Source organism: Falco cherrug, chromosome 4 (assembly GCF_023634085.1).
Source record: "Falco cherrug isolate bFalChe1 chromosome 4, bFalChe1.pri, whole genome shotgun sequence".
Lineage (NCBI taxonomy): Eukaryota > Metazoa > Chordata > Aves > Falconiformes > Falconidae > Falco > Falco cherrug.
Genome location: NC_073700.1, coordinates 30,688,899 through 30,709,745, shown reverse-complemented (window position 1 = coordinate 30,709,745; position 20,847 = coordinate 30,688,899). Strand labels below are relative to the sequence as shown.

Below are 20,847 nucleotides of genomic sequence, written 5' to 3'. Positions count from 1 at the left end.
AACATGGAAAGGTGAATTGAGAGGTTGTGTTTGACTACAAGTCTCAACACAATTCAAGAAGCTATTTAAATACATAAATATTTAAATGTATGAAAACCCAGCAGACTTGGAAAGGAAGAGTGTACGCTAAAATAGACAAGAGCAGAGAAATGGGACCCCCAGTATGGCCCATACACTGAGGTTTGAAAACAGACAAACTACCATTCCCCAGGAGTTTGATACACCAGTTATCCTAGTGATGCTATTTGTGCTTCTCTCAAAAGGATGTAGCAACGACTAAGGATCTTATTCGTGCCTCTTCCCACAGAGCAGCATGGGATGCCTGGTGATCTCCTCTTGTCTACAAGCTTATAAATCTGGCATCAGGACAGAAATCAAATATACATGAACACCAGTGAGTTTAATTTGGGTGTCCAGCAATACCACAAGGTAGTAAGACGCCACGCTGAGCACTTCCACAGATCATTCTGCTCAGCAAGAGCAGTATTACCTCTTCCATACACCCAGCCCACTGACATTCTGAACAACACCTGAAGGACAATACCTGCAAAACAAAATATTACTTGCCATTTAGAAACAGGCTAAACAGCCCAGGATTAGTAGGTACATTTTCTTGGGAAAATTGATCCTTGATGCTATTGTGAAACAAAAGCAATAAAGCCAAAGAAAACCAGATATTCAATAAGAAGTGGTTTAGAACTATCTATTTCCCACTTGGTTGAAGAAAAAAAAAACATTTTTTTTTTTCCCTCTTTAAGGACAAAGGCTAACTGGATCACAGTCTCTATGGGTTACCCACTCTGTAACAAATTTGGTGTGCTTTTATCACTGAGAAGGCAGGGCTAGAAGCAACCTTCCAGCAAACAGTTTCCTGAAAACGTACTCATGCATATATATTACTGTAGATACACACAAACTCGGAAGCAGACATATGCTGACTTCAGACTGTATTGGAGAGAAGCAGGATTGTGGCTTTTCTCCTCCTGTTGCAGTAAAAAGAGAGCAATTTTTCAAGTTTATACCGAATGTCATTCTATTTCATTTCCAAATATAATCTCCCAGAGAGAAGGTTCACTTGCCCTATTTCCAATCTCTAAAGTTAATACACAAATTTATATTCCTTTCTCCCACTCGCTCTCCTAAATTAAGAGGCGTAATTACTAGGAACGCTTGCTACAAACGAATAAAGTGCCAAGGGAGAAGGAGCTGTCACTGCTGGATGTCTGTAGCAGCCACCCTCCCCTCTCTCCCATCCCCAGAGGATCCTGCTTATGAGGCAGTTTCTATCTTTCCTATTAGCAGGGGTAGCTCACACACAGGAGCAGACACCAACCCCTCCCTCTGCAGGCAGGACAATCATAAGGAACAAAATTACAAAATTAACTTCAGCCTGTCAAGGAGCCACTGGTGCTTGCAAAGATGATTCCTCCCAAGTTCACCTTTCGCCTCTCCCCAGTCCTGCTGACCTCCTGAGCGATGTCAGGTTTCTTTAATGATAGCAGAGAAATTCATATCTGCAATCTAAAAATTCAGCCCCAGTCTCACTCATCTCCCCCCTCCCCACCTCCAGCACCCTCTCAAAAGGAAGATTGATTATTATAATCAGACTTAGTTCTGACATGGCATTTGCATTTTCAAAGCACAGCATAGTCATTAACTAATTCATCTACCCCAAGGGAGCCCTAACGAGCTTTCACCTCTCTCCCCTCTGATTCCCAACCTGCAGGCAGCCCACAGCTTTCCTTCTGACACCTCCCCTCTACACTGTGCTGCACAAGCGCAACTTGGTGAAACTCCAGACAGGCTCAGTGAGCCAAATTCAGCCCTGCTGCAAAGGAACACAGCTCTGCTGCTAGCAGCTGAAGAGGACGAATGCACAGACACCCTATTTAAACTAGCTATCCTACAGTTTCTGTTCTGCAAAAACAGGCCAGTGCCACAGGGGTCCCAAAATTACCATCCTCCTGAACGAGCAGCATCAACTGTGAGCCTGAGCTGCCTGCCCAGCTGCAAACATGTGAAGGAGAAAGCATCATCACATCACGCCCTTCAAACCCCCATCCTCCTCCTGCACAGTCCATCCAACAAGCTCTTACCCAAATACCTGCAACACACCTTTGTCCCAAGACTCAGCCTCCTGCCCCTTCTTAAGTCTCTTCTCACACCCAACGCTGCCAGATGCTGACCCTCCCCACTCACCCACCTCCCTCTGCTCATTTCTGCATCCTGCCCCATCAGAACCACAAAGCCCCACACCCCCAGATGCTCCACACAACAGTAGATTACTGTTGATGAGCAATAATGTTTAACTGGAGGTGCTTAACCTGTATTCAGAGGATCCATTTCTAGCAGTCCTGTCTGGAACGCTTAGGAGAAAAAAAAATATCAGCAAAATATTTATTTTTCTCTCTTGCTTTTCAATCTACAGCAAACAGGGCTGTTACTTGAACAGGGGATAACATGACAGTACTGATAGTGTTACCCTGCAGCAATGCACTACAGACCAAGACTTGGTATCTCAGTTGGAGGTGCAGAATGGGGCACAAAACCCTGCAGCTTTGAACAGCCAAAATACTCCAGCTGACCCATTCAGTGTAGCACTCATGGCCCTTTTTCACCAGTGGTGAAAAAGTATATACACAACCACCACACACCAGCTCTCCTGGAAGGAGCCTGTCCTCTTTTAATGGACAGATGCTCCACTAACGCTAAAGCACGTCTGAAGGCAACTACCCTGGTCACCAGCACCAACCCCATGTCAACAGCAAGTAACGTGCAACACCAGTCATCATGTGGGTACCAACTCAGGATGGTTTTGACAGCCTTCCTGAGCTTTACTCCCCATTTTAAGCTGTATTTATTTTTTTCTGGTACTCTGGGATGGGTGCAAGATGCAACAGTTTGGAAGCACGCACTACTGGACATTCTTTACCGTGAGGGTCGTGAGGCACTGGCCCAGGCTGCCCAGAGCAGCTGTGGGTGCCCCATCCCTGGCAGGGCTCAAGGCCAGGCTGGATGGGGCTGGGGGCACCCTGGGCTGGTGGGAGGGGTCCCTGCCCATGGTGGGGGGGTGGAACTCAATGATCTTTAAGGTCCTTTCCAACCAAACCATCCTATGATTCCATGACATTTCAGCAGGATGGAAGCTGGCTCAGAGCTCAAGATTAACAAAACTGGAAAGTTCACGAGGAAGAAGAACAAATACCCTGTGCAAGAGACCTACCGATCAAGGAAACCGAAGACGTTAATTTAAACCCATGAGCTGATTCAAGTATTATTACACATTCAAGTCTTATTCCCAGAGGAAGGAGCAGACAAGGAATCTCTTCCCCTCAGCCTTGCTGCAGCCCTGTCCTGTCCACACTCCCAGGTGCAGCCACGAGACCTCATCACCACTGCGTGACAGCAAAACTCCTTGACAGCTCCATCCATAAACCCCCTCTTTGCTCTAACAGCTCGCTCTGAAGAAGGATCACGTAATTTCCATGTCCATTCAGCTCAAAGCCTCTCTGCTGTTACCAGCCACCCTCCACTACTTTCACCAGCACGTAATTACTGTTTCTTTTAACAGCTATCGAACGCTCCTCCCACCAGGGAGAGCAAACCAGCAGATGTCCACCTGAGAGAAGGAAACTCTGGAGTAATTAGCCTTAAATGGCTGACACGTCCTACCCATTACTGCTGGTTAGCCCAGCAAAACACAGATAACAGGCTCTTTAGGGAACCTGTCAAGATGTGGGACAATGTGCCACAACCCCGTCCAGTGTGACCGCGGCACTGGTGCAATGGAGTTGTCTGTTCTCAAGAGGAGCATCACACAGGTCACTTCTTTCATGCAGAAGCAGGCATTTTTGCTAGACAAGTCTTCTAGCAGCTGTAATTCACAGGCAAAGCAACAAATATATCTGCAATGTCATACCTCCTCTGTACAAAGTCTGAATACAGTTTGTTTCCTGAAAATATACCCTCAAGGAGTTTGTGGAGCATTCAGTCAACAATTCTCATTAAATGGTAGCTTGTAATGCCACCTCTCACCCCCCCCTCAGGTTTCTTGCTGAAAAACCATCACATAATAAACAGTCAAGAGAAGAATCTATGCTTTTTACATACCACCTAGGAAGGTCAAAGGCGAAAGAGGAATCCAACATCCATTTATGTTCCTTCGTCTCCTAACATAAATACAGTGGAATCAATCTCTGCTTAATACTGTAGAAGAGCAAAGGAGCCTTCACTGAGTGCTAGACTTGAAAATTGAACTTAATCCTCCTGCTCCGACTCACATGGAACAACCCACAGACTGCACTTCAACATGCTTTTAAGAACAGCTCTCTCGCTCCCACTGCATCTCCAGCCCAATTTTGCAGTTCACTACAGTGGGAGCACTGCTTTCTGGTGTGTCTCAGCAGACAGAGGGAGGGTGAGCAGGGGCCAGCAGAGCTTCATGCTCTGAACTCCCAGAGATGGGAAATATGAGGATGGGGAAGGGATCCAGCTATGGGAAAGTAGCAGCTCTCTCGACACAGCCTCCCAGCTGCCTTCAAGGGGCAGATGCTTGAAGGAGTCTTGTTCCCCAAACTCTTCCCTAAAGAACAGGCTAAAAGAAGCAGATTTAAGGTTTTCTGGCTAAATGACCCATCCTAAGGCCTTCCTGCAATAACAAGCAGTGGACTTTTAATGCATAAAAAGTGGGAAATCTCCTCCTCATGCCAAACAGCAAAGGTTACAGGGCTCTGCCAATGCCGCTCTGCCCGAAGCCTCTCAGGATTACGCCTGCAGTCCCTTTCAGTTCCCAGCAAGCAATCACAGAACAAAAAGCAAAAAAAAAAAAAAAAAAAAAAACACCACCAAACAATTCCCTCTCAAATACCGTATGTTCCATTCTGGTGCCAAAACAGAAGCCTGGCATTTTAACCTTTGGTGAACATGTTCTTGCTGCCACCAACAATAAACTTCAAGGTCCAGCTCAGAGGGGAGGGAAGGTGTAATAGATGCATACTGGGTGACATTAGCACTGAAAAGAGCAGCAACAGGACAGGGCCTGGCAGGAGCTTGATTTTATACACCCAGTCTTTAGAGGTTAATGAAATATTCATAAATAAGTTAAAATTCTCCTGACAAGCTAGATCCTGTAATACAACAAAGAGTTGTCAGCCTCAATTAAGCAATTCTAAAGAGGCAGGGCACTGCCATTGATTATTTACCAAGAGGTCATAGGAAAAATTCTGCTCTATGATCTTCTTGTCTCTGTGGATAAATTAGGTTTTACAGGTCCTGCTGGAGGACTCTGCTACCCTGACACATCAGCTCAGAGAGACCCTGGCCTGCCACCACTACCACCTACCCCCAGCACCTATCAGCTAAAGGCAAAAAACACTGGGAACAAGCTCTTCTAAGGGTGCTGAGACACGAACAGACAGAAAGCAAAACAAATAACATAGCAAGCTGATTAGGCCGTCAGCACAAGGACTAGGATAGTCTTGAAAATTCATTTTTTTTTAAGCTTTATCTCACTTTCTGTACACACAAAGCCAGCCCTGGGCAAGAAGTATCCAGCAACCTTTGATCTGCAGGCACGTCCACTGAACAGGCCCTCAATGCCCCCCCTCAGATCCCATAGCTAGAGATCTTCACATCCTCCCCCATGCTCAGGATAAACTGTGCCTACAGAATTACCATTCTCAGATCAGATCTCTCCGGATGATTCCCTTCTGATACAGGTACAACTTCCCAGGACTGTGAAAGCAGGAGAAAACTGGTCTCCGTCTTTGTCACAAGCAAGTTGGAAACTAATGATTTCTTTGTCCCATCCTAACATGACTGTTCAACAGATCAAGTCTTCCTTTTTCTCTTCTGGACATGCACTGGAAGCACATTTTCCTTCTACAGCTTCTCCAAGATGCCTTTTTGGCAAGACAGACAAAAGGAGCAGAAATTCCTGAACCCTAGAGGTATCCTGGACCTCCTGCCTGATTTTCCCCTGCCTCTCAAAGTGCTCAACATAAGTCCCTGCACCCTCCAGGAAATTTTAGCTCAACCAAATCAAACCACGTGAGTCTGAGGTAGCCCATAAACCTCCTACAGACTATGTAAAGATAAATGAAGTCTGGAAAAGCACAATATTTGCATGCATATTATGTCTTTTGTATCTCAAGGCTGTGCCTACTATAATAAGGCCTCTGATAATATCCCTATCCCATTCATTTTATTCAACCAAGTAACTCAGTGTAACTCAGATTTTACAGTGACAACAGCAACACTGGCAACAGGACCACTCTAACTGCAGCACAGCAGCGTCCTCCACACAGGAAAATGATCCACCTTTCCCCTCTGCTCAACAAGTGATGAGAAAAAAGCCCTGCCCTGCTCTCCCTCCACAGTCCTTGTTCCAGTTACAATCCTGCAATGCAAAGGTGAGAGCACATTATCAACTCTCAGCCTATTTCCAGGTTGAAAAGTGGAGCAGTAGCCATCATCCTTTTTACCAAAAAGCACCCGATTGCATTTGTCAATACAGCTCGGGTTTTACGGGTACACCTGTAGCGTGGAGACCTCCCCAAATGACGGGTTGAGAATCAGATCATTGTCCGTGCATCTCACCTGAGCCAGAATTGCCGTTCAGGTTTGGATCAGACTGTTACCCTGAAATCCAGCAGTACCTGTCCCACTGGGAGCCCAAAGGGAGGAGCTGCAGTAAGGCAGCTCTCCACTTTAGCCAGCTATGTTTCCTCCTTCTGAAAATCCTAACCCCATGTCAGCTGTTACTGCCTTCGGTGAGAAAAACGAAAACAGTCCTGTTGAAACCAAATGGTGCTGCTGAGTTCCATAAAACTTTCACGTTAATGGATCCAACAGCAGGTTCATTTGTGTAATGGGACTTTTAAACAGACCGTTTATTTCGTTTTAATTTGAAGGGAATGTACTATTTGATCCCATGTGCCTGGCTAGACTTTTGAAACAGAGATAAACCACAAGAACTGACTCACTAAGTCTTTTCTTCTAACCTAATTAAAATAGCACTGAGATATTAACATGCAAAAGTGTAATGTACTGATCACCTCTCCAGTCTACAGGCAGTTTTTCAGCACTCATCTACCAAAATCCCAAAGCTTCCATCGCTCTCTGCTTTGCCCACAGTCACATGCAATAGATGCTTCTGATGCTGCCAGTTTTGTGTGTTGAACGTGAATTTTCCAAGCAGAAACATGCAACAGATGCAACAAAACCAACTGAAACCGTTCATCATTCCCTAGGCTAAGAGAGGAGGGGGGTGGGGGGTGGGGTGGGAAGAAAAATAAAAATCTTCTCTCTGTGCCTCAGAGCTTACTATATTCTTAACACTGTGAGGATCTGCAAGGATTAATTTTAAAGTACTTGTTTACAACAAGCACTGAAGTAGAGCTCTCAGCTAGGAAACGGAGAAGAATAACTGAGTAGTCCCATGCCTCTGTTCTAGGGTTTACTTCATCTGGAGAACCAAAGCTCTACAGTAAAAACACAGTGAGAAAAGTTGAAAAAAGGCATCGATGACTCCTGCTCACTTAACCCTCCTCCTTTCAACAAAATCACATTTCTAAATTCACAGGACCACATGATAAAAGTGAAGAATAATACAAACACTGTGAAGTATATACAAAACAAACAAGCAACAAAAGGCTCTGCTGAAGTAAAGCTACCCAATAGAGAAAAAGACATCTCAGACACTGATCATGAAAACTTATTTAAACCAAACAAAATTCACTGAAGATCTTGGGTCAAAAAGAATAAATGCACAAACACAATTACTGGTAGCACAAAGCAGGGAGGCTTTATCACAGAGGAGCATAAATAAATCAGAAAAAAGAAGCTAGGTGAAAACTGACGGAACAGCAACAGAATTGAAATATAATTGCACAAGTCCCACAACAGCTAGAACCTCTCCTACAAATTGAGTCTTCATCAGTCAGAAACCAGAGAGGAGGACAAAGAGCTGGGGAGATTAATCGATCACAGGATGAACACCAGTGCCATGCGGCAGTGGAAATGGGTAATGCGACTCTGCAAAGGAGAGCTGAGCTATACCCAGGACAGAGGTACCTGCCTGCACTAGAAGCTCCTGCAGAAGACACTTCGGTACAAGCTACTGCTGGGACATCACCCGGAATGACATGACCACTCTGGTTACTCATCTTCAAAGGAGATACAAAAACGGGAAGAGATTTAAAGAAAGCTGCAGGATTCATGAGGAGCCCAAAGAGCCTGTTTTAAGAGAAGACTGCAAGAGCTTGATTTGTTTAACCTAAACAAATGAAATGCTGGGAGAGAACAATTGTTCTCTATTAGTATGTCACAGCATAAATACGAGGGAGGAAGAATACTCACTGTAGTTTAAGGAGAACGTTAGCACAAGAAAAAAAAAAAAGGATATTAACTGCACATGTATTTTCCATTGGAACTGGGAAGATTTCAGCTGTCAGAGCAAACTTTCTATGACAGTAATGGCACAAACATCCAAAGCAGTTTCAAGACAAAATTGATAAATTTATGAACTGAGGTATATGCTGCAGTTGTAGCAGTTACCAAAGGACAGAACTTCATGATCTAAAAGTCCTCTTCCAGTCTTCTGTTACCAAATCATTTCATTCTGCATCAGCTTCTTTTACTGTCCCTTCATAACCAGATTCATGTTTTTCAATCTGATTTGAGAACTGGATATTTCCCTAAAATTGCCTTACTAAAACTATTGCTGTGTTCATGCTGCTGCTCAGCTGAGTGCCTCGCTACTCATCTGTCTTGGGTTTGCTAGTCTCACATAAGGTGTTAGGATAAAATCTGTCAGATGATAAGTAGATCTGCTGTTGCCTTGCTAAATCAATTCAGAAATGATGAAATACATTTTTGATAGATGGCGATTTCCTGTACTGGTCCGTTCGTCTCCTTTCCCCGCCCAGCCTGTTGGTTCCATGCATGTTCCAGCAAAGCCTCATCTTTATTTATTACTACTGTGGCTCAGTACTCTAATCCCACATTTAATTGCCATCCCATTATAGATAATACAGAGAATTTACATTTCCACTAATGAAATCTACTTTTGTTCTTATGCCTGGTCCATTGTATTCTTTGCTTTATGTTTAATAACTCTTAAACAAGAATTAAATGTGTAATATTGGCAAGTTATCCAGGGTAGGTCTTTCTATACTAAAGTTCATTTCCTTCATATTCTCATTTTCACTTCTTCTATAGTATCACTGTTATCGCCTGTAAAGTAAAATATAACAGAATTTTAATCCTTGCCAGATATTTCTTTTAAGTATCAAAAGTCACAGTTCTTAAAAGTTTGGAGGTCTGATGCAATCACTAGAAAGTAAAAGTCTTTCAGTAATAATGCAAAAGGTTTATGAATGGTGTGGGTCTCTTGTTGTTTATGTATTGATGCCTGTTGCAGTTTTCCCAAACTCTTCGCAGTTTTTTTCGTGTTGTTTTCCAGTTAACAGCTAGTTCCCAGCTACAACATGCTCAGTGTTCTCTGAGTTTCTTTCATGTATTCTCCTTTCTGTCTTCATTATTTCTCCCGAAAAACCATCAGTTTACACAGTCACTGATATTCAAGTTAATCTTAAACATTATGATTTCATCAGACTGAACACATGATTTGGCTCCTCAACTATTCCTGACCTGCTGCCCTTAAATACAGGTCTCCTATTCTTTGCAAAGGGTTAATCAACACTTACTCAAGGCAAGGTGCCTTCATTACTTTCATTTTAAGGTGTCTTTATTTGTCCAGTAAGGACACTCAATTTATGCCATTCATTTTGTGACGGTCACATTCTTGGACTTCAAATCTTCTTTACCTCCCACCCTGCTAAGCAATTCTTCTGATTCTTACATCCATCCTTTTTAATCTGCTGGAGGGTGAAATATAATTTGTTCCAATGAGCAGTCTATAGATTTCAGAGCCCACATGGGCCAAGCTGTCTTTTGAAGATGAAAGCCAAAAGATACCCAGAGCACCTCAGGGCAGTGAAAATACAGGTGATGCTTTTTTAATACCAAGCTCACTTCCCTTGGGGATTAATGATGGTGAAAAAAAAAATAATCTTGACATGACTGCCCTGTGCTACAGAACCAGACTGAAAGAAAGTGTAAGATCAGGGATCACAGCTGTTGCTTGGATGGCAAGCTTGAGCTGAACAATTTCCTCGGGTCTATAAAAGGATATGAAAAAGGCAAATGAAAATTAGAAAAACTAACACATTTTCTGTTTCCTTCCCTCAGGGAGTGAAAGAAAAATAATATAACAAACAAGAAAGCATTTTCCACAAATAATAGTTCAGTGTGAGTGAAACTAGCTTTCAGCTCTATGCCAGTAGATCATTAAACTAACATACCACAAGTAGTAAGATCCTGGGAAACACGAAACGGGGAGCCGTATGTGTGAACTCTATGAGCAATCTCCTGGCACATCGTGGAGATAAAGATACTGGAGCGCTAGCCTCAGAAAAGAAAACATCCGGTGCTGATAAAGTTGTCAGAAAAATGCACATACATACACAAAAATTGCAGGAAAGTAGTGTGCTTAGGCACCAACCAAAATTCACAACAAAAACATTCTTTCAGCTAATAAAAGAAACACAAAACCCACAGATCTGTGGGACAACTAAGTTACCTGAGCCCTATCAGACTGGTGACCCTGTTACGTACCACCTCTCACAAGAGCGGGCAAGCACTGCTCCCTTACAATAGGAACACACTCAAACTGTGAATAAAGATAAATAAATAAGTGAAGGGTTAGGGGGAGAGAAAAATCAAAGTTTCATTATTAATTATGCAGCACAATGATAAGGGTAATTTTTCTTAAATCAGAAAATAAATTCTAGGTTCAAGTTCCCTGAAGGATATAAAATATTAGAGGATTTTTTATGGTTGTAATCACAAACTCATTTCTCCAGCTACTACTGGCCGTGTCTAATTAGGGCAAAGTACGTTAATGATACAGTGGCACAGCCCAGAGACGTCTTCAGTCGCAATATTAATTGCATTTAGGGAAAGAAGCATGAATTGTGCTTATACAAGCTAATTAGTATGGGTTTGCTAATTAATACTGGAAAGTTAAACTGCCTTTGTCTTGTCAACTGCAATTAGCTGAAGATGTTTAAATTTCTTTTCTTTCTTTTTTTTTTCTTTTTTTTCTTTTTTTTATTCTTCCAGTAGTAAACTCACTTTTAGCTGACAAGCAAGGAAAGCATGCACTGGAGTATTCGACTGTAGTTAGGGCAGCAAGTCCATCCCACCCTCCACCAGCAAGACCTTGTGTCCTGCGCTGGTGTCCCCTAGAGCACAAACCACCCTTTGTCTCTTCTTGTCCCTGTTGACACAACTCCCTGAGCTAGGGTCCTCCCCTGCCAAGGACACAGAACATGCAGATGCTGTCTTACTGAGGCCACGATCCTACCTCATTTATCCGACAAGCATTTTACTTTTAAATATTGCTATGTAACGAATGAATTATTTACCAGGGCATCCAAGATGCTCCCCATTGCAGACAAGGAAGCCCATCAAACTCATCAGTGAGATCCAATCAGCTAGTCCACCAGCCCCAGTGCACATGGCTTCATTTCCAGTGCTGAGGGTGGCAAAGCCATTAGGACTCTTCAGGGTGGTGATAGAGATGTCACTCCACAGAGGTTTATCCCAGAAGCAGCCCAATGATCCATCAGACTGTACGATAGCACCTGACAGGTGTTTATTCCATTTCACTTAGGGCCATAAGCTTGTTTGCAGAATGGCTGACGAAAAGCAATATCCACATCTGTCAGCACCCAGAGCAGGATGAGCCCTTCGGCCTCCCCCCAGCTGCAGAGGCTTAACATCAATCTAACAAGCAGTGGATCACGTGAGAAAAACGGGGAGAGGGATGAAAAGGAAGGCGAGATGCCAGGAATCCAAATCAGGCAAAACAGTTGCTGCAGCGTCAGCTTTAAAGGAGTCTGAAAATAAGGCCATCCAGGTGAGACACTGATCTGGAAAGGGTAAAAAAAACCCAACAAAACAAAACCACATAAAGAAAATTTTGTTGGATGGCAGGGAGGAGAGTGGGGCTGACAGTATAACCGCTGGAGCCCTTGGACAGCCCTTTGGAACAGCCACATCCCAAGTGAACAGACCTCTGCCACCACCAACACTGTGGAAGACGAGAAGTGACACATCTTTCCCTACCAGGGAGATTTCGCCTGGGGATGCAGGAGAACCATCTATCACCAGTGAAAAGAAGGACCTATACTGTCAGGTTTCCCCTCAAAAGGGAAAAAGAGGAAAAACAATCTCTCTTCCTCTGTATGAAGCAATTTTCCTGTATTTACCCAACAAAATTCAAAATGCTGAATAAAGCCCACATCTCACAACTGGAATCCAATCGTCTAAAGCATGACAGAATACAGCCTGCTCATCTGAGGTTGATGTGAGCTTTACTGGAAGATCACAAGACTTGCAGATTTCCACCGAGTAACCCTTGGGAATAGGCACTGAACACTAACTGCTGCTTTATCCTCTGCTGATGGATGATGCACACCACCAATTAATGCTTTAACACTGGAAGTTCCAGTTTCTCCAGCTCTCTGCTAGCCTGTTAAATATGACAAACTTTTGAAGGCAAACAAATAACTGAAAATCCAGGCTTAATGAGCCAAAAAGAAAAACTTTGAAATGTTTAAAAAAACTACACATCAAAATATTTAAAGCATAGCAGCAAATTCTTCCTCTGGTAAGTCCACTGAGCACAATGCAAAATTGATTGTATAGAATTTAAAACTATTAACAAAGCAGCATGTAATGAGATCAGATGGTAAATAGGATTAATTCAGTTTTCTCTGGAACTACCAGTTTTGACCTGTGTCACCACAGAAAGCAGCTGAGCATACAGAGATGTTTGTCCACAATGTAAGATAACCCCAGAACCAGAATCAATTAACACTCTCATTATGAAAAATCTGATGGTGGAACAGCAAGGAGCACAAATTAAAAAAAAATACTAGCAGATGTACGGCAACCTATTACTAATACAGGAGGGGCACACCAGTTCTGCCCTCCAGTGCCCTAGTAGAGTTAAGCAGAAGTCTAAAAAGACTAGTGTTGGCACTGTGGTTTATAATTTAGATTTTAGAACAGATGTCTGTTTAGCATCTACTTACTAGCCAGTGATACATGCCTATTTTTTCATTAGTAATAAAATTAATCCAGTATAAAACACATCTACAGAATGAGTGTCTACATCCTGGATACTGCTCAGGTTTTTCTTGTGACTAGAAAAAGTTGCAGGAATGCCACAACTTGCCCATGAGCAAACACACTGGTTCACAAAACAGTTTAATGATGACACCTCATTTATCCCCGAGTATGAAGAACCGCATACATTAGCCATGAAACTGCACATAAACCTCCCTACTGCCTGGTTTTGTAGCCTCTATTAATTTTGGTCCTTGAGTGACCTGTCAATAAAATAGACAAACCCAGCGGAAACTTAACAGATTATATAAAAATAGTTTGTGATAATTCTGTCATATCTCATCTGCTTGTCCTTCGCACACTTGAGACGGAATCAAAGGCCCCCCAAAGAAAGGAGTTAATTCAGTATGAAATTAAACGCTTGCTTCTGATCTAGAGCTCCTACCAAAGAGAAAGGCAAATGCCAAAAAAAAGGAAGAAAGCCCACGAGATCTCATCCAACACTTGTTCCAGGTGCGTATGGAGTCAGAGTGCCAAGACTAGCAGTAGCAATACAAACTTTTACAGTGCTCATTTTTTATTCATTTTGGAATATTTGGAACTGATCCGCTGTTTAAATGAACTGAACTTTGTATACTTTACTGCTCTGTAAAAAAAAATGAACACTTACCATCTCTGCTCTTTGCTTATGATTTCCCACTTCTTCCAGAACTTGAGACAGCTGAGCCTGCAAGACAAAAAAAAAAAAAAAAAAGACCATGAAGTCTAGGATGTATTTTTGGAAGTTCAGTAAGACTGCACTTCCTCCCCTCCAACCAAAAAAGCCAAGAGCACCATGATTTTCACAAATTTGAAAAGGAATTGTAAGTGTTGGGTCTTGTTCTGTCCTATCAGCATCCCATGCCATGAGACAATCCTGTCCCAAACAGCCTGAAGCCAACATACACAAGAAAGAACAGGTTTATTGCAGAGAAGAATTCCACTGGATCAGCTATCCCACATTTTGGTCCCGTGGTCCAGAGAAGTGTGCCTCTTCTCCATTTCTTTGGAAGTTGCAGAAAGAGCAGTCTAAAGCCCACCCAATTTTTCCAAGCTTAACTTTAGAGAAGGAAGAGGCTTGCTCCGCTCCTGAAAGGTGTGTGTGTTTCAAGGTAACTTCACAGAAAATATCCTCTTGAAGTTCTGGGGTACAGGGTTTGGTTTGGAAGCCTTCAAAATTGTTGTGGTAAAATACCAAGAAAATCTCTGCAACACAACCCTACTGAATTCCTGTGAGAAAAGAACCCAATCCAAAGCTTTTTCTTTTTTAAGAGGAAATTTGAAATTTAAAGAATCTTAAACTAGAACAGAAATATCTTATGTTATCCCTGTATAATGTGGGGAGAAATGGCAACTTGACTCAGAGGAGGATCATTTAGAGTTTTGTTTATGAAAAAGGATTTTAAATGAAATGGGTATTTTGGTAACGGCTAAGAGAAGCCACATAGACTACTTGAGCACATCTTCCCACATCTTTTCTTTCACAACACTTTGCAAGCCTGCAATCAGCCTTTCTCTGGTTAGTGGAAAGCCTAAGAAATAGCCACAACTGATGACAGAGAAGCTAATTTTAAAAATGTATCTAAACAAGACAAGAACCCAAAAAACTTTCCTGCAAACTAATTCACGTAAATTCAAGCAGATATTAAAACCCTCCTGAGTCCCTCTAACAATCTCTCGCCACACTTGAAATGGCTCTTTTGAGTACTACATCCAAACCAGAGACAAATAGCAAGTAGTTTATTACAATGAAAAGGAAAAATTGAGCTTTGAAGGCTAACTGCACTGAAATGCAAGCAAACAAAAAATAAAATTACAGTCTTAGGGATCAGCACAGCAGAAGTTCAATTTTGCAAACAAACAACCAAACAGTTCAAGACTTCCCCAGCCTCAGAGCTCAGCGGAAACTGAAAAAGTTACAGATTCTTGCTGTGCAGGGCCTGGGATGATGTGACATTATTTAAGGAACAGACACTCAAATAAGATGAAAAGGGTTTTAATACAAGCCTGGGACCTGGCACAGGGCAATGAAACACACTCATTAAACACTGCGGGAGATGCCAGTCCCAACCAAACACGGACCGCATGTACAAGCAAGTGAGAAGAAAAAACAAAATTATCATCAAGTTTGATGCTGAAACATCAGGAAACTATAAATTTGCAGACACCTGGGAAAGACTTTTTTTTTCCCCACTACTATTGAATCAGGTAGAATTATACCAGCAGGCTAGAGCCAGGAGAGTCACATGGAGAAGAACAAGAAAACATGCCCTCAGAGATGTTATTTATGAGAGATGCTAGCACAGCCTTTGCAAAACACCCCAAGACTGAACAGTGTTGATCAAAAACAACCCCAACTTTTCTGTATATCAATTAACCTTATCTATATGAAAGTGACCTTTAGATGGGAACTACTGGCCTACTCTAAACTAGATGTAAAGAGCCATTAAGAACTATATATTCGCTTACGATTAATTTGAGGGTCACGCCTCTTCCCTTTAAGTCTCCTGTTAGTAAATACTTCTACAGAATCATGGAGTAATTCCGAGTGGAAGAGGCCAGTTCAATCCCCTGCCCAGAGCAGGGGCAGCTACATGAGAATTCTCAGGGCTCTGGATCAGCTGGGTTCTGAGTATCTCCAAGGAGGTGAACTTCAAAACCTCTCTAAGCAACCTGGGTATTTAGGGCTTGCATGGCAAGGTTTTGGTAGCAGGGAGGCTACAGGGGTGGCTTCTGTGAGAAGCTGCTAGAAGCTTCCTCCATGTCCGATGGAGCCAAGGCCAGCCAGCTCCAAGATGGACTCACCACTGGCCAAGGCTGAGCCCCATCAGCAATGGTGGCAGCACCTCTGGGACAACAGATCTAAGGAGGAGGAAGAAAACCGGGCAGCAACAGACCAGGGATTCCCTGGCAGCCCAAGGGAAGCCCATGGAGAGGCAGGCTGTGCCCCCAGCCCGTGGAGGTTAACGGGGGGGTGGGTGGGGGGGTGGGCAGATCCCCACCTGCAGCCCATGGAGGACCCCATGCCGGAGCAGGTGGGCGCCCGAAGGAGGCTGTGACCCCATGGGAAGCCCACGCTGGAACAGCTCCTGGCAGGACCCGTGGGCTCATGGAGAGAGGCCCAGGCTGGAGCAGGTTTGCTGGCCGGGCTTGTGACCCCGCGGGGGCCCAGGCTGGAGCAGCCTGTTCCTGAAGGGCTGCACCCCACGGATGGGACCCAGGCTGGGGCAGGGGAAGGGTGTGAGGACCCTCCCCCTGCGGAGGAAGGAGCAGCAGAGACAAGGAGTGATGAGCTGACTGCAACCCCCATTCCCCGTTCCCCTGCGCCACTGGCAGGGAGCAGGGAGAGAAAACAGGGTGAAGCTGAGCCTGGGAAGAAGGGAGGGATGGGAGGAAGGTGCTTTAATATTTGGTTTTATTTCTCATAATCCTACTCTGATTTAATTGACAATAAATTAAACTAATTTCCCCAAATTGCATCTATTTTGCCGGTGACAGTAACTGGTGAGTGATCTCTCCCTGTCCTTATCTTGACCCATGAGCCTTTCATTGTATTTTCTGTCCCCTGTCCAGCTGAGGAGGGGAGTGACACAGCAGCTGTGGTGGGCACCTGCCATCCAACCAGCGTCAACCCACCACACTGTGCCAAGCTTTAGTCACCTTGACAGTGGAAATATTTTTCTTTATAATATTAAGGCAACAGTACACTATAGGAACCTGTTTAAGGAAATGGGTATAAGAGCATTTTAAAGTACAAGAGCTTGATAAAATTCAGAAAAAAAAAGCATAGAAAAGACTGACACATTTTACTTCAGGAGGATGCTGCAGAAAATTTTAGACAAGAGAGGAATAATACAAAGGGATGGGAGAAATCGGAAATACAGGCAGGAAATATTCCATAATTTACCTTATATAGAATATGGCTTGGGGAAAATAACGAAGTACAAACCTCTCAAGCTGCTATCCCACAGCAACCTAGAGGCAAACCTGGACAGCAAGTCTGAAACAGCAGCACGGTAACAGCAGATCAAGATGATTTGGAAAAGCCACCGGATAAGAAAGTAGGTTTTCTTCATTGCATTTATTTCTAGGCAGCTCATCTCAAAGGGAAAGAGTAGCTAACTAGTGGGAATCCAGAGAGCAGCAACTAAACTGACTAGATTGCTGGAAGAAATGATTCATGAAGATTAAAAGATTTTTAATGTATAGTTTGACTACAACTCTCACAGAAGAGCAAAAGGGACATATTTAATGCATCGAGAGCCATTACAATGATAGAGCTGTAATGAAGGAGGCTTTCCCAGCACAGCTGATGCTGTCTGATGTGCTCGCAGCTGGTGCGGGGACCCTCCTGCCCGTGCCCACCTACGCAGGCAGATGTGGAAGCACAAGCGAAAGCCCAAACTTGCAGTGGGGTCCTCTGTGCCTGCTCTCGCCTGGCTGTGAACAGATGATAATGCTTTATCACATCTAGTTTGTAAACATTAGCCCTACCCCAGACTTTATATTAGCTTAAATCAAATATTGAACCTAGCTCAGCTGTTAGAGGACAGCTGCTTGCAAAGTGATTCACTGCCATGTTCCTTCTAGGCCACAAGAAAATACAACCTAATCACCAGCAGCATGGCAGATGCACACATTTTTAATTATGAAGAAGAAATTAGGCTCTGAACTTATCCCCACATCTCACTTAATCAAGAATGCATCGGAGGAGCTGTCAGCCACCACAGGCGTGGAAGGAAGGAGCTGCAGGGCCCTGGACCAGTGCCTGACAGTGTGCTGCGCCCCTGCGCCCAGCCCCCCTTGGGGCATCTGCCAGGGAAGACCTGAAAGAAATACCGTTTCTTGGAATAGACTTTTTCAGGAATGAACTGTCGGATTTCTCGGTTCAATTGGCTCTGGCCACTCCCAGCCAATGAACCCGAGTCATTTCAGGTGGTCAGGGAGGAGATGGCGTGCAAGGGCCCTGGACCCCCGCACCCGCAGGCAAGGGTGGGTGATCTGCAGCAGGTGCTGGAGCAGTTTGCCAGAGTTCTGCACTGGCAAAAGCAACGTCCTACCTATAAGTAGCTCCGCTCTGTTTTACAGGCTTTTTGATTGATCACATTCACCTTGGTATCTCAGGGATCTCTCAGTAGCTTGCATGCTGAATTTTCAGACGATGCATAAACGTTAACTTAAAGCTCCAAGGAAATTCTCATTACTTAATACACATGTTAAATTCCCACAGATCACTGAGCTCAAGCATTAAGAAATCTGATAAGCTAACAGATATTAAGAATCAGATATACAAATATATGTAAAGTCCAATTTGCCTACTGAAGGCAGCACAACCAGGTAAAACAAAATCAAGCAGTAAAGCAGGAAAAAAGAATGCTCTCAAGTATTCAGTCAATTACTTTAAGCCTCCGAAAGCAGGGTTCGTCAATTCAAAACATCCATCTTACATGACAATAGTCTAATCTACTGTCAATGCTACTGCCATCCTAAGAGAGTGGCCAGAAGGGAATGATAACCTGTGCTCCGGCCTCGCAGGGATGCCGCAGCTCAGCGCTGAACGAGGAGCAGGAATGGAGAGGAACTGATTCAGATCCTGAAGAGACCATTCTGAGTTGTTTTAGTTTGCTTCCCTGCATCAATAATTCATCTTCTACACCTTCCAAAAGTCAGCTTTCACTGACAACGCTGGAGGAAACTGGTCAGGGAGAGCTTAATGAATGAAAGTAAAGCAATCCGGTGGTTACAACGCAGGTGTTAACACTGACTGCATCAGCAGCCCCACGTTCTTCTCTGGGGGCTGGTCGTGAGCCAGCTACCCTGACCGATAGGCAAGCAGCTCAAATGTGAGACTCACTTGTAGGAAAAAATTAGCTACTCAATCTCTAATGAACGGTCTTTCTCTACACAACAATACCCTCTGCTCTACAAGCAATTAGCAAATCGAAGCACTCTCTTTGTGGACCTGCATTAATTTACTCCTCGATGTTGCACATTGAATAGCTCATAGGTATGGCACTGCACAATAGTAGCAACAGCCAGAGCCATAAAATTAAAGCTTGCTTCAAAGAGTTAGGGAAGCAAAATTATGCGTGCTGCATACAGGGGATAAATCAAAACAACCTTCATTTGGAAACATCATTTTAGTCTTATGCTTTCATCAAAAAACATGATTATCTTAACAGTCACATAATACAATGTAGGTACTTTACAAGGGAGAGAAACAAGCAGCACATTCAGTACCTCAAATTAAAAAGGGAGTCATTTTTATTCTTCCTTATCAGGGTGAAATATCTGAGAACACACATAGCTGCCTATTCCAGGGTTGTGCTTTCACAGCTCTAAATCCCAACTGCAGGTCCCCAGAAGGAAGGCCACTTGCTGGAAGGGCAGCACGACCACATGGGAGGGGAAGAGGAGGCTCAGCCTGGCAGAGCTGTAACACAGCTGCAAAACATGGCATTTTTACAGCATGCCAAAGCCCCAGACACCCTTAGCAGTATTTTATATGCAACAGTTGTATGCAAATTCAAGTCAAGTGTGACGATTGGCAAATTTAGGTATAATGTTAATTAATAGCTATTTCAAATTAATTAACTTCTAAGATAAATTCTTGCCTCTTCTCTTTGAGAAAGTTAACACACAATTTAAATTTACAAGGATATATCAGCTACCGATCACAGAATTACGGAATCTTCTATGTTCTAACATGCCCAATCATTTCAGTTGCCTTGTGCTGGCTGCTCTCCATTCCCTGGGTAATGTCACAGTAACTTATTTATCTGATCACTTACAAAATAAAATACAAGATGAAGCTTCTTTGATCAGGCTAGATGGCCTTAAAGTGTGGTTAAAGCATGATGTGACCTGTAACAGGGTCCAAGGCAGCGTATCTTATCTGATGCCATAGACTAGGGAAGAAGGAAGGAAAAGAAGAGGAAAAGAAGAGGAAAAAAAAAGAAAAAAGAAAAAAAGCACAGCATTGCCTGTTTCTGTCAGACCTGGGAGACACAAGTAAAATATAGTGCATCAAAGCTGCAGCTGAAATACAGAAGGAAATGCAAAAACATGGCTGCACTCCCCGGACAGTTCTAGTAAGGAAAGCATTGATTACAACACTTACAGTTCAATCAAACCTAAAAGCATATAGCTCTATGCACCACGCTGATGAGTTACGTGGAACAACACAGTAGTATCATGATAATACTTTGAAAAGAAGGTTGCAGTCACTAATTAACTTGCACACAAAGATATTTTTGTAAGATTCTGACTTGTGGGGAAAACAGAAGGAAAACTTTGATTTCACAAAAGCCACAGACAGCTTACTTATGGGGGTGGCAGAGACGGAGGCAGAAGTAACTCATCAGCCACTTGCAGTTAGACTTCAGTTTATTTGCATACTGTGATCCTGCATATTAAAATATTGTGAGAACTGAAATGAAATTTTCATTAGTGTTCAATCTGAAATCTCACTCATGGGATTCAGCTTTCAACAGTTAATGCATGAATTTGCCTGTTTATACTTTCAAGTTACATATCCGTTTATACGATGGTAGCCAGTACCTTCCACCTTCAACCCATTAGCCCACCATCACTGCAGACTGCTAGCAGTAT

General features: G+C 43.3%; 1 protein-coding gene across 2 annotated transcripts in view; it reads right to left on the bottom strand.

Annotated features, from left to right (window-relative positions):
* MAD1L1 (mitotic arrest deficient 1 like 1) overlaps positions 1-20,847 on the bottom strand; it is a 380,521-nt gene that overhangs the window by 178,992 nt on the left and 180,682 nt on the right. Inside the window, exons 1-2 of one of the 2 annotated variants that reach the window (XM_055708779.1) lie at positions 18,753-18,909; positions 13,868-13,924 (exon numbers count right to left, since the gene is read on the bottom strand). In XM_055708779.1, the coding sequence (XP_055564754.1) occupies positions 13,868-13,924; positions 18,753-18,872 (177 nt within the window). In that variant the 5' untranslated portion in view covers positions 18,873-18,909. Of the gene's footprint in view, positions 1-13,867; positions 13,925-18,752; positions 18,910-20,847 lie in introns of those variants that run through there. The other variant, XM_005438213.4, reaches the window with a different exon arrangement.